The following is a 14,445-nucleotide window of genomic DNA, read 5'->3' as shown; positions in this document are numbered from 1 at the left end:
GTGAGCTGAGTCATTTTTCAGTACAAATATTTTCCTTGTTTGAGCAGGCAGCTTTGCTAGTGAAGCCTGGATCTTTCGGGGAGACTGACTTTGAGGTCTGACAGCGAGATGGAGCAGTCAGTCCTCTGGGTCTCTCTTTGTGGAGAGGGCAGACCCAGCCTCCACTCCGGACCTTTCATCCTGTGTTGTCTTTTGCTGAGCATCCATTTCCACGCCAGGACTGTGCTGAGACATTGGCTTGCATTATCTTATTTACTCTTGAGAGGGAGGGACCACTATCCCTGGTCAACAGATGGTAAACTGAGGCTCCCAAAGGCTACCTGAGGCCACTGGGCTTGGAAGCCAGGAAAGAGAAATTACAGCTGGTCCTTGGCTTTCACCAGAGCCTGTAATCTTTCACTATAGCAGACACAGGTCCACTGGCACTGCAAATAAAGGAAGCCTGAGATGGACAGAAGTTCAGAGATGAGCTGTGGCCAGCAGAGGCATCTGATCTCAGCCCTCACTGATATGAGTTCCAGCCCCTTCTGGAACCCAGAGAACTGTGATCCTCTTCTTCCTCCTCCTCCTTCTCCTTTTCCTCCTCCTCTTTTTCCTCCTTTCTTCCTCCTCCTCTTCTCCTTCCTCCTTTTTCCCCCAGTACTAGGGCTTGAACCCAGGGCCTTCACACTGAGCTACATCTCTGCTCCATTTTTAATTGTTTAACTTTGAGATCAGGATTGCACCAATTAAGTCATCCAGGCTGGATTCCAACTTTCAACCTCCCTCTGCCTCAGCCTCCCAGGGTGCTAGGATGATGGGCATATAATCCACGACTCCTAGTTGACCCCTCTCTATTCAGAGAAGTCAAGTGTAAGACAATTCTTTCCTCACCCCTCAAATGTAGGACAGGTAGAGGTTGAGCTGCAGGCAGATTGTCACCAGGCTTGATGCCTCCTGCTCCTGCTCCTGCTCTGCTCCTCCTCCTCTTCCTCCTCCTTCCAACATGGTTCAGCAATTTATTCAGAGACAGGAAGCAATTTTCCTCTTATTTCTTGCAGAGAATAACAGATTTCAATTAGCAAAATGATTTAGGTTTTCCTTTATGAGGTGTTGTGCGCTCTGCTGGGGCTGAGAGGTCTGTTTCAGGGCAGAGCAGGGGTTCTCTCTCACAGGGATGGCTGTAACCTGATCCCTGCCATCAGACTGTGTACTATGGCCTCTGTCATCAGACTGGCTACCATGACCATGTTTGGTAAATGCCAGCATCTTTGCAGCTGCTGGCCCCTAAGAGGCCTTAGTACAGGCCCCCAGGCCCTGGTCTAGAAATTGTCTGAGGATCTGGGAGTGGCCCCAGGCATATCTCTTCTTCTAGGGGTCCTCATGAAAGATCCTATGCATCATGTGATTAACACAGCAGTGCCCAGCCTGTGGCAGGTGCTCCATGATGGCAGGGACCACCCCGATCCCTTGTGAACCTGCTTCTCTGTCACCAGGTGCTGACATCAACACACAGGCCAGCGACAGTGCATCCGCCCTCTATGAGGCCTGCAAGAACGACCATGAGGAGGTGGTGGCATTCCTGCTGTCCCAGGGTGCAGATGCCAACAAGGCCAACAAGGATGGCTTGCTGCCTCTGCACATCGCCTCCAAGAAGGGCAACTACAGGTCAGTGGGTGGCGCCACACCACAGCACAGCTCCCTGGGGAGTGGGGAGGGCTGGGGCAGGGAGGGCAGTGCACCTGCTTTAACGGCTACCCTCGGATTAGGACCGCGCAGCCTGAGTCTGCATGGAAGGGGGGCACCCTTCACGGGAAGGAGAAGGCCCTTTCAGCTGTTAGCAAGTGGGCAGCACGCGCCGGTCACAGCTGCCACAGCAAGAGCTCACAGGCCTGCAGCTCTTACCGGCACCTCACACTAGACACTTATCGACTATTTTCAGCAGCCGTGAGGTGCATCCTACTATCATCTCCACAATAGGATGAGGAGGTTACAACATAGAGGCGTCCGCTGATTTACCCAAGGTCACACTGCCTGTGGGCGCCAGGAGCTCACTTGCTCCAAATGATGCATCTGAAGGAATTTCACGCAGGGCCCCAGATATGAATCTGAATTAGTGGCTATTTCTAGGCAATGCAAAGATAACCTTCCAGGCAGTGAGCAAGCATTCAGGCGATGCCCACTACAATGGGATGGGTACTGATGCTAAAGCTAGGGGTCACCGAGCACTTCCTGTGTGCTGGGGACTAAGGGCCAGATGGGAGGAGTTTAAATCCTTAGCCTCGGCAAAGCTCTGTGGTGGTCCCAGTGGAGACAGGCTGTTAGTGGCTGGCAGTCAGCTTACTACAGAGTGGATCTCGTGGAAGCCCACTGTGGGCGCTCTTCCCAGCTCTGTGTGCATCAACCTAGATCGCTTAATACTGGCCTTGGTGGGAGTTTTTACAGCCCAGCCTTTGGAAAATGCTACAAATCAGTTCCTGTGACCTGTTCTCTCCACCTCCGCCTCCACCTCACCTGAAAGCCCGCTGCTAGATATTTATCGGCAGCACTGTGGTCGAGGAAAGGTTCCCAAAGGCAGAATTCCAGCTGCCCTGGAGGACAAATGGGGCTGGGTAATTTCCAAGGTGCAGACCATCTCTTTCCCAGGCGGGCTGCTCCATGACACTGTGGGGGCAGCTTGACCTTCATTCCCATTTCACAGGTCAGGAGACTGAGACCAGATAGTCAGGAGACTTGCCCCATAGAGATTAGACTCCTCCTGCTGGACCATCCTTCCCAAGCTATGGTCCATTCACAGCCTTTCTTTCTGATTTTAGAACATCCTCCTTGCTTAGTAATTTCCTCTGAATAAATTTTTACTTAAGGTGAATACATTAAAAGGAAACACTCATCATTCTAGTGCAGCGTTAAAATGGCCATTTCACTATTCATAAATAACTTTTGCACCTAAAATCCCATCTCATGTGCCCTGGATGACACATTGAGAAATGCTCTCATCTTCCAGGCGGGGAGAAGGAAAAGACAGGTTGGGGAAGTGGGGGACAGTGACATCACAGAGGGAAGTGAAGGCCCCAGGAGGCAGCCTCGGCCCCTGGAGCCCCAGGCCACTCCCCGCCCAGCTTTCCAAGAACTGCCCCTTCCGGCAGCATCTGCCTCCTAGCAGGGCCCATGGCCAGCCTGCCCTGGCTTCCCACTCAGGGCTACCGGTACGTGTGCATCAGAGCCCCTGCAAACCCTCCATAGGTTTCTTGGGGTTTTGATGTGACATCCTAGAGCCGTCCACGCTTAGCCACCTGCCCAAACAACCTGCCTGTCCACTGTCCCTGGCCTGCAAGGCTGCACCAGGCTGGGACTGCCTGCCAGAGGCGCGTGCTTTTTAGCTCACTTAGTGGAGGGTGTGACATCCGAGCACAGCTGAGAGGAACCCTAAGACTCCTATGTCTTAACCACCTCCAAAATATACTTTTTTTCTGTTCCTCATCTTTTGTTTGGCAAATGCACTTCATAAAATTAAAGATCAACATCAAAACCAAAATGAATCACAACCAGATGCCCAAAGACAGCCCCCAAAGTGGTCCCCAACCTTAGTACACATGGGAGTCCCTGAATTGCAAGAACCCTGGTGCCTGTGTCTCCCTCAGGGATGCTGGCATAATTGGGCTGTAGCTTCAGGGTTTCTAAATGCAGCCCCAGGGACTTTATGGGGAGAACCAAGATCTCAGGATCTCTTTTGTGGCCAATAGAAAATACACGCTTGCAGTTTAGGCCTCATTGCTGACTTCCTTCTTTTAAAATAACCCTTGATTTCACACTTGTGCATGCACACACGTGCACTCAGGCAAATGCACGTGAGAGGCAGAGCCTTCTGTGGGCAGCTGCTTCCTATGTGAAACTCAGCTTCGCCCATACCACACTGGCACTGAATGCTGACAAAGGTCAGACCGCTGTGACTTGCCACTCCAGAACATCTATGTCTGGTGCAGCACAGACATGGCTGTCTTCACCTTGAGGTACCGTGTACTGACAGCTTACTGTGCGCTGATCAAGGTGTAAGATCCCATTCGTGCTCCAAAGCAACCTTAGTGAAAGGGATTATCATATTGTCACCTGCGCATAGCAATCCCATCTTGCTGGACTGTTCTGGGTAATAAATGAGCTAAAATACTTAGCTGAAGTGAAAAACTTTAAGCAGTGCCTGACATATAATGACCATAATTATTTGGGAAGGAGAAGGGTTCAGAGCCATAAGGGCTCCACAAAGCTTAGCTATAGCTACCGTCATCATCATCATCATCACTACCGTCATGACTGCAGTATCACTCTGTTACAGGACTCAGGAGGTTAAGTGACATGGCTTAGAAGGCCCAGCACTGACAGGCAGAGCTGACTGCTCACCCTGGGTCCAAATGACTCGGAGACCCCCGTTTCTTCACGTTGCCGAGGGCAGGCTGCTTTGGCCGGGAGCCCTTACCTACTGCTCCTGGGCTGAATTCAGGCAAATATCAGAGCCCAGGACAGGCAGCATGTGAGGCCACAGTCTTGAGGAGCTGGAATCCCAGGCTGGGAGCTAAGCCCAGGCAAAGACAAGGTTTCTGTTACTCGAGTGGGAGAGGAGATGTCACAGGAACAGGGCAGGAGCTCACTCACCTGGACTGAGGCCCCAGGTCAGAGACCCTCCTGCTATGGGGCCTGCTGAGCTGCAGTGCTGGGCCTCTGGGTACAGCCCCGAGCTGGGCAGGCTGAGCGGGGAAGGAAGAAGCCAGGCCTCCCAACGCCTCAGAGCTGGGGCCCTGGTCACCTTTTCCTTCTCCATCAGTTCCTGCTGAGTCCATAGCAATCCAACCCTCACACCTACCTTCCAGAGCAGAACAACAACGCCAACATATTTCACGGGTCACTTTCTTGCCTTCCTGTCTTTGGTCTCGCAGACAGGGCTGGGAAAGAGGAATGACACACACCACAGGGCACGTGGCCACCTTTTATGTTTAGAAGTGACACACCACGGAAAGGCACAGTCCTAGGCAGCCAGATACCTCCTGTCCATCCACCTGCTGCCCACCTTCACTGTCCTCCCTGCTCCAAACCTGGACCTCAGATTTACCCTCCATAAAAGGTTGGGCAGACTGCTCCCTGGGCCCTGTCCAGCACTGTGCCTTTATTTTCTGCCAAGTTCTGCAGAAGCCTAAGGCCATGGGAAGGTTTACTGTAACCCTAAGACGTGGTTCTGGGACACAAGGCTGTGTCCCAGCAAGTTCCCACATTTCTGTCACTTTTCCTTAGTTTGGCAGGGGATAACTGGAGACCAGCTTCGACCTGCCAGAGATACCAGCCCCAGCGGGCCGACAGCCCAGGGCGGCCCCCTCCCTGACCTTTCCCGGTCTGGGCATGTCACGGCTGTTACAGAGCATTTGTTGGCCATGGCCACTGGCCAGGGCAAGGCTCCCACCCTGCCTTTGACCAGCACCTCTGCGGAGCAAGGTCAGGCCTCCAAGCCTGCACAAATAGAAATTAGGAGGCAATTAGCCCCCCTGGGTGTGTGAATTTCCTTTGGAGCTTTTAGAGGCAGATTTTAGCCAAACACAGCTTCACTAACAATAACAATACTTTCCACTGAAATCCCAGCAGGAGGTTGCTGGCATCAGATTTCCAAGGAGGCCAGAGGGAAGCAGGCATGCCAGGAGGCTCGAGGCGTGGGAATGAGCCCGGTGGCACCTGCTTCCCGGCCGGCCACGGCCACCTCCTTGAGTCCCAAATGAGGCTGTGAGGTCACCTGTCAGCAGGGATTGGATGGATTAGGGATTGGAATCTTGTTGGTGAGAGCGGTTTAGGGGCCAGAGGTCTGGGCAAAGAGAGCCAAGGTGAGGTGTGTGATCTTCTATTTGTTACTGCACCTCTCTGATCCTCATCTATTAAAAGAAAGCCATGGATTGGTGTGGCTTCCCCACAGGGCAGCGTGGAAGGTAAAATGGGGCAGACAAGTCAGCACACTGGGGAGACGACGACACCCCATAATATCTCTTATCACCATGATTGCTATGCAAGAAATAGAGGAGTGGGTAAGAACATAGCCTCACAGCTCAGACAGCCAGGGTTCAAGTCTTGGCTCCATCACTTCTTGCTGTGTGTCCTTGGGAAGGTCACATCCCCCCTCTTGGCTTGTGTTTAGACAGGACCAGGGGTCCTCCGCAGTCAGAGGCACATGGAGGGGCTGGGAGAAGCTGAGTCCACTTTCAGGGGAAGAGGTCTTGTGTCTCTTGGGAGAGGAAGCCTGGGTACAGCAGGCCTAGGGCAGGAGAGGCTGGGGACAGGCGTGTGCCCCAGGGCCCAGCAGCTTCTTCAGGGCAGCAGCGCAACATCCCGGCTTACTGTTCCTAAGTGTATGGCCCGAACAAATCCTTTGACCTCTCTCAGACTTGATTTTTCTCATCTGCAGAATGGAGCCAGGAGACATGATGTTTTGTGGGTTTCGGTAAAGAAGGAACTAAGTTTTCTCTCCCAGGCAGGAGAGGTTCCAGTTCCCCTGGGTCTCTGCTGCCTCCTGCAGCAGATTGGGGACCTCCCAGCCAGATTACCGCGCTGAACGGGGGCAACCTTTCAGAGCCTGAAATGTCTGCAGCAGGTTCTTGATGCCACAGGTTCTTGAGGTCAAGGTTCTGGGTTTGCAGCCCAGAGCCACCCCTTAACGTCTATGTGACTGTCAGACTCTAGCTAGAGCTCTCTGCACCTCGGTTTTCTTATCTGTAAGGCGGGGCCAGCGACTGGGCTACCCTCTCCAATGTGCTAATTGTGACCACGGCGGTCGCTTGGCGCCCCCTGGTGGTGGCGTCTCCCATCCGGTGCCGGCTTCCTGGTGACCTGCGCTCCTGTCTCCCCCACCAGGGTTGTGCAGATGCTGCTGCCCGTGACAAGCCGCACGCGCGTGCGCAGGAGCGGCATCAGCCCGCTGCACCTGGCCGCCGAGCGCAACCACGACGGGGTGCTGGAGGCGCTGCTGGGCGCGCGCTTCGACGTGAACGCGCCCCTGGCCCCGGAGCGCTCGCGCCTCTACGAGGACCGCCGCACCTCAGCGCTCTACTTCGCCGTGATCAACAACAACGTGTACGCCACCGAGCTGTTGCTGCTGGCCGGCGCCGACCCCAACCGCGACCTCATCAGCCCGCTGCTCGTGGCCATCCGCCACGGCTGCCTGCGCACCATGCAGCTGCTGCTGGACCACGGCGCCAACATCGACGCCTACATCGCCACGCACCCCACCAGCTTCCCAGCCACCATCATGTTCTCCATGAAGTGCCTGTCGCTGCTCAAGTTCCTCCTGGACCTCGGCTGCGACGGCGAGCCCTGCTTCTCCTGCCTGTACGGCAACGACCCGCACCCGCCCGCCCCGCAGCGCACCAGCAGGTTCAGCGAGGCCTACACCGCCGACAAGGCGCCCGGCGTGGTCCAGGTGCCCCACGGCAGGCGCGCTGGGGGGAGGCTGAGCCGGTGTCCGCCCGCTTGCCGCCCAGGCAGTGTGGACCGCAGTGGTGCAGAGCAGAGGACTGGCTTTGGAAGCAGTGTGGGGTAGTGGGTAGTGCACTTCGGAGGCAGTGTGGATTAGTGGTTAGTGCGCTTCGGAGGGACTGTAAACTAGTAGTTAATACAGTCGGGAGGCCTGCAGCTGCACCCTCAGAGCCAGCAGAGAGGCCTACTCTCTAGAGGATGTGGTCCGTAATTTGGTTTAGCATATTGCGAGTTCTGTGGAACTAACCTTGGAGCACAGACTTGGCGGGAACTCAGCAAAACGGAAGGACCCGTCACTGAGCACATCTGCACCTAGGATTCGGGGTTATTGGGCAGGACTCAGCCAGGGATAACTGCGTCAGGAGTGGGACGGGGGATACTATGGTCGGGGAGGTGCAGGAAGCCGGTGGCCCAGAGGCGGGGCCTGTCCCTGGTACTCCAGAAAGTCGCCATTTAGCGTGAAAAGGAAGCTGAAGGGAGCCCCGTAAGGGCTTTTGGGCAGCATCTGTAGGCTGTCCGCGTGCACAGGGAAGTCCTCTTTCCCACTACCTGAATTCTCATGTAAAAAATCCCCTTGAAATGGGTGCCATAGACCTTTGATTTGTTTTTAAATTTTATTTATTTGTACAGTAGTGAGGGTTGAACACAGAGTCTTCACACTTGAACCTGCACAGGTCTGTGATACCTCCTGACTCAGCCTCCCAGAGTTCTGGGATTGCAGGCATGTTCTGCATCACCCATCTCATATCCCCATTCTCCATATAAGGAAGTTGAGGTTCGGAGATGATGGACTTGCCTGGGAGGCCCATCTGTTTCGGGGTGGGCCTGTGTTGAGAAGGGGCTGTATTGGAGCATGGTTTGTAGAAGCTCAGGGAGGCTGGGGCATCACCGGGGCCCCACCTGAAGGCTGACCACTCCCTTTCAGTTCTGCGAGATCCTGTCAGCCCCGGAGGTGAGCCGTTGGGCAGGGCCCATCATCGACGTGCTTCTGGACTACGTGGGCAACGTGCAACTCTGCTCACGGCTCAAGGAACACATCGACAGCTTCGAGGAGTGGGCAGTGATCAAAGAGAAGGCAGGTAGGGCCACTGCTGCCGTTCGCAGACACACACTTTGCAGCAGGACCTAAGCCTCTGAAATGTCCTGCAACGAACCTGCAATGCCAGACCTGTGCTGTGCTGTCACGGGCAGAATGTCAGGCCTCCTTAGGCGACCCAGAAGCTAGGCAGTGGCAGAGCTGGATTCCACCCCGAGTCTGACCCCGTCTATCAAAGCAGCCCTGTCTCCGTGAGAGGTGCCGTGGCACCTGTTGCCCACATTTGTGGCCGCAGGGAGACAGTGTGGCAGGTGCAGAGGATGGTGCCACAGGGAGAGGGCACATTTGCATCCACCTGGGCCTCTTGCCCAATGGGGCAGGCTTGAGAGTTGGTGTCCTGCCTGCTGCCCAGTAGGGTAACCCTGCTGTCCTGCAGGCCGCCCTGGAGCCACTCTGGTCTGCAGACCCTGCTCGCTGAAAAGGGGCTCAGGCAAGCCCAGCATCCAGCCCTGTCCAGATGTGGCAGGTTCAGGTGTGTGAATGGAGCTGCCAAGTTCCTGTCTTCAGATGAGACTGTGCCACATCACTCTCCATGGCCCAACTCCCACTCTCCAGATATCCCTTGATTCCCACTCCCTTTGAACCCGAAACTACTATTGGGCTTTTCATTGGCTCGGCTGTCTGGCAAAGCAACTGAGCTGACAGCTTCGATAAACTTAGCAAGACAGTGACTGGGAAGGGAGGCGCTGACCGCCCGCTGGGGCACAGCTCCCATCTGAGAAAGTTCTTTGGTTATTGAGTAACTAACTAGCTGCGGGCACCACCATCTTTGGCCACTAGAGGGTGGAGCAGTCCACACCTAGACATAGGCACCTGGGGTCCTGTCCCTCCTGCCTCCCTGGGGAACACCTGCAGAGGGGATAGTGTTCTGGAAACACACGCGAATAGGGGAAGCAGGTGGTTCTGAACCAGTGCGGATCTCAGTGACTGAAGCCCCTTCTGCCAGTGAAACTCCCCCTGCTTTGCATTTGATGCTTGCATGTTGAGGTGATTTCTCCAGGGAGAAGGCCGACCCAGACTCCCGGAGGTGGCAGGCAGTGCCCGTCAGCCCAGCCCTCAGGGCTCCAGGTCCTGGGCCCCTCGTGGTCTTTTGCTTCCCTCCCCATAGCAAAGGTGCTGTCTTCCCAGAGGGGACTCTGTCCCAAGTGACATCAGAGGGCAGTGGAAGCATTGGAAACCCCGTGAAGAGGCACGGCCACTTGGCTGGCCAGTGCTTAGCCACAGGCCTCTCCACACCGCTGGTTGCCCAGTTCCCCCAAGGCTGCAGTGGCCCCAGGTTCGGCACATGCTGTCTTTCCTCCTTAGGAGGCCCTTGCCTCCCTTCCTCAACTGGCAGATTCCTGCCTGCCCCTCGGAACCTGGTACGGAAGGCACTATGTGGAACTTTCCCTGCTGTGCAGGAACCCCTGCACCAATGACCCCTACACAGGACCGAGCAGGCTAAGAAGCCCAACATGTGCTTGTTGAATGAATGAATGAATGAATGAATGAATGAGTGAATGAATCTTTGACCCAACAAACATCCTCCCTGTGCCCAGACAGATTACCCATTACTTGGTGCATCGGTCCCTGCTCCCACCTCTCCCACGCCTACCTTCCAGCTGAGGAAGCCTGCACTGCACAAGGCCTTTAGGGGCCGGACGAGTTGCAGCTGGGTGGGACTTGCAGGTCCTGCTCCTTTCCCCTGGCCTCTTAGCACCAGCAGGAGCCCAAACTAGAAATTCCATGTATGGAACTCCCAACTCCTATACTGGTGCTGTTTGGTGGCCCAGGCTTTTGTAAAGAGGAAGCTGCACAAGATGGGTTTGGTGTTCCCTCGTCCCGGAACATCCAGCCAACCAGCCTTCACTCCCCTTGGTTCTCATGCCTGCCAAGTGGGCTTGGCACCCACCCCGTCTCTTCCTGGGGTGGTACAGATGGATGATGTGACCGTGGGAATCTCCCTTCCAATCTCTCCAGCTGCAGGAGCTGGGTTTACCATGGAGGCACCCCTCTTACCCAGCCACACGCACTTTTGTTGGGCGCAAATGACAAGCAGCCTCTCTTTGTCACTCATTTTTCCAGAACCTCCAAGACCTCTGGCTCACCTGTGCCGGCTGCGGGTTCGAAAGGCCATTGGGAAATTTCGTCTAAAACTCTTGGACACGTTGCCTCTCCCCGGCAGGCTGATTAGATACCTAAAATACGAGAACATGCAGTAGCAGGCAACAGGAGGAAGGAGTGGCCCCTCTGAGGATGGCAGCATCCCCTGTCCCAGGACCCTGGGGACAGAACGAGGCTGCAGGCCACCTCCCTCTCAGCTGGGACAGCAGCTGAGATGGTGCCCGGTCTGCGCTCTGCTCAGGGTGGAGAGCACAATGTCCGGTAGGAGAGGAATCCTGTGTCTTCAAACCACCGAGCTGATCTCCGACTGAATGGCAGAGACCTCTGTAGGATCTGGAAAAGCAGTGGCCACGGAGGTGCCCAGCTTCCTCTTCTAGGAATGAGTTTGCCTTTCTGGGAGGACCTCGCTTCAGAGCATTCCCTGCACCCCTCCCTGACTCTGTGAGACTCTCCACCTGACCTCAGCCAGGGAGGGACCTCCATGCCCGGGGTCCTCTGTGTACAATAAATGATGCACACGTGAGGCCCTGCTCCAAGTCCTTCTCGTCAGACTTCTCCTAGGCCTGGGATCCTCAGCTCTGCTCCTGGCAGACAGGTGACAAGGCTGAGCAGGTGGGGACAGGGCATGTAGCCCCCTGAATCTGGTGTCTATGGGTGGGTGCATGAGGCAGCTTTCTGCTGCTGGGACAAAATACGTGAGATAAATATCTTAAAGCAAGAAAGATTCATTTGGATTCAAGTTTCAAAGATTTCTGTCCTCAGCCCCATTACTTTGGGTCTGTGATGGGCAGTGGATGGCTAGGCAAAGCTGCCTGCTTCATGGTGGCCGGAAACCAAAGAGGAACGAGACAGAGACAGTAACAGGAGCAGAGGTCCTAATTCACCTCATAGGATGCTTCTGACAACCTACTGTTAACCAGGTCTCACCTTCTAAAGTTTCTGTCACCCTCCAACAGCACCATAGCTGGGTACCAAGCCTTCAGTACATTTTGGGGGACATTTAAGATCCAAACCATAGCATTCTCAAATGACGTTTCCTTGACCAGGAGATGCCTGACTACCTGGTTGCTTTTCTTTCCTGGTTAAATCACCATGGAAACAAGTGCTTCATGACAAGGAAGGTGTCTGTGCCCACAAGTCTCCTGACACCTGGAGTTGTCTTACGCGCTAGTATCCTGACACTCCAGCTCACCCCCATTTTGCTGCAAAATTTAAATATTGTTAGGGGGAAAAGTCAACCCTGGCTGTTGTGAGAAACGGTGCTGGAGGGAGGTCCGTGGTCAACAGTTGCAAAGGTTGGAAGTCCTGACCTGTGGCAGCCTGTGGGATGAGCCAGGCAGGCTGTGTGTCTCATTTCCCGGTGGGGTGGTGAGAGGTGAGCTTCACCACTGTCACAGCATTTTCTTGTAGTCCCCGGGTCCTCGGGCTGAGCCCTAGCACACCTTGTTTTCATGAGAGTTGCAGTAATTTATCGACATTCGATTTGCATGTGTAGTTAAAGCCACACCAGACCAGGCCACCTTGCCAAGATCCTGCCCCTGGGTCAGTCCCGGCTTCCTGAAGGGTCTTCAGCAAGTTAAAGGAAGTTTCTGGTCTTTGGAAGAAAAGCAGGTGGGCCAGTGGGGGAGCGCTGGCTTCTGGTCAGTGTGCATTTGGGTTCTTTGGTGTTGATGACATACATCTCCCACTGGGTTATAGCATGGGGCAGCCACCTCCCTGTGTCCTGCCCATGCCTCTTGGATCCTGTCCAGCTTCTCCATGAGGCCATAGCTAAGCCTGGCCCCATGGCCTGCTCCTGAGGGTTAGTCCTGGGAGTCAATGAAAGTGCTGCCCTATGATCCACACTGAAGCAGACTGACAGCCATCCCTCTACAGAGACTGCCACCTGCCACTGCCCAATGACCCAGTCCCCTGAGGGTCTCCAGCCTCAAAGGGTCACACAGCATGCCCTTGCCACCCAGGAAGGCTGGCAATGATTCCTTTTCGTGCAAGCCTGGCCTGGGTTGGGAACTGGAGACTGAGCAGGTGGGAGTCCCCAGCTATCCTTGGTCTTTACTTTGGACCATCCCAGCACACATTTTGGTGAACTGTGTATCTGCTGCTAGCACTCAGCTGCTTTCTGCTTGTCTCTTCGTTTTTAATATCAAAGCCTTCTGAAGTGTGTGAGGGTGTTTTTAAGATGGTTTCCACACTGGGGACCCAGTGCCTTGGGCTTCCATTGAGTGCAGCCTTAGTGAGGTTTCTGCTTTGAAGAGAAGCTTCCTAAGTTTGGAAGGAGACTGCAGCTGTCTCTTGGGGAAGCTGAGCTCCAGCAGGGATGAGCTGGTGTCAGAAACCTACAGGACTGGGTTCAGGCAGCCCCCAGGGAAGATACACCTACTGAGGTGGAGTTGTTCAAGGAGTGTGGGTGTTTGGATGGTCCAGGAGCACCATGCTTATAAATGTGCTCTTTTATAAGCATTTAAACTGTCAGCCTGACAGGGCCCATGGGCACCACCACATAACCAGGGTGGGGGGGACTTCTGGCTGTTGCCAGTTGGGAGCAAGTGTGTGGCACAGGGTAGCAGGCTTGCATACCTACCTCAGCAACTCCTGATTCAGGTCTGCGACTGGCCATATTTTATGGATAAGGAAATTTTGGCCCAGATAGGTTAAATAATTTGCTCAAGATCATACAGTTGGTAGGATGGCATGGCCAGCACGCAGGCTTGCTGTGCAGCTTGGAGGTTAAAACGCTGGTTTTGGGGGGCATACATGAGTCATGGGGGGCCAAGGGAAGTACACACGTATTCCAGCCCCTTATTACCCTGCAAGGCCAAGAGGTCCAGGATTGGGGGTGCTGGCTGAAGATCTTGCCCCTCCTATGTGCAGATGGTTACTCAGAACAGCTCTGATTGTGTCACATCAGATACTGTGGCTCCGAAGTCTTCTGAGGCCTTGGGACTTAAGTCACCAGAAGCCTACCTGCTTTCCCATGAGCGAGCTGCTGTTCCAGGGGATTCCCCACTCCAGGGGCATCTTGGGAGAAAACTGGACAGGGAAAAGGGACCCCAGGCAGCTAGATGCTCATTTTTGACCTTATGTTGGCAGGAATGATCCAAAGGAGAGATCCTGGGTGCAGAGGAGGTCAGCGCACCAGATCTCTGCCCTGTACAAATGAGGTGACTGAGCCCAGAGCGAGAACTAGCTCATCCAGCATCCTGAAGCTGGCCAAGGCACATGGTCTCCAGCCAGGCTGGCCCCTGCACCAGGTCGAGGTGTGAGGGTGGTTCTGATCAGCTCTGCACCCCAAGGGCCCAGCCCCTGTCTGCAGAGCAACCTGGGACAGCAAGCAGCAGAGGTCCCCAGGGTGGCTTTGCCAGTCTGGCACTCTCAGGGAAGAGCGCAGGGCTGCTTCCTGCCTCTGCCGTCCCCCACTCCGGGCACTGTCCCAGTCAGAAGCCTCATCATCGCATCCACTCGTGCTGGAATGTCCCCAGGCCCGGGAGCCAGCAGCATGAAACCAGGGATCTGACCTAACTGGGGATTTCTGTATTTTGCTTTCTGAGGGTGTTTGTTGATTTGTTTATCTGTGGACATAGATCCAAAGACTGTGCTTAACAGAGGGATGGTTTGGCCAGGTGTGAAGATACACACCTGTGACCCTAGCACTCTGGCAGGAAGATCAAAAGTTCAAGCTCAGCCAGGGCAATTTAATGACTTGGAATTTTCCTGAAAATAAAACATTTTAGAAAGGGATATGGATGTAGCTCAGCGCAAAGACCCTA

At 54.6% G+C, this 14,445-nt stretch overlaps 1 protein-coding gene across 1 annotated transcript in view; it reads left to right on the top strand.

The window, feature by feature from the left end:
• The window catches only part of Asb2 (ankyrin repeat and SOCS box containing 2), a 33,959-nt gene extending 22,758 nt beyond the window's left edge, over positions 1–11,201 (top strand). The window contains exons 7-10 of the mRNA XM_003462632.4: positions 1,476–1,647; positions 6,859–7,423; positions 8,405–8,558; positions 10,640–11,201. Of these exons, the coding sequence (XP_003462680.1) occupies positions 1,476–1,647; positions 6,859–7,423; positions 8,405–8,558; positions 10,640–10,776 (1,028 nt within the window). The 3' untranslated portion in view covers positions 10,777–11,201. The remainder of the gene's footprint in view (positions 1–1,475; positions 1,648–6,858; positions 7,424–8,404; positions 8,559–10,639) is intronic.
• The last annotated feature ends 3,244 nt before the right edge of the window (positions 11,202–14,445 follow it).

The sequence above is a fragment of the Cavia porcellus genome, unplaced genomic scaffold (assembly GCF_034190915.1).
Source record: "Cavia porcellus strain 051 isolate PalLab524CR breed Dunkin Hartley unplaced genomic scaffold, mCavPor4.1 scaffold_31, whole genome shotgun sequence".
NCBI lineage: Eukaryota > Metazoa > Chordata > Mammalia > Rodentia > Caviidae > Cavia > Cavia porcellus.
This window is presented reverse-complemented; position numbering and strand designations above follow the sequence as displayed.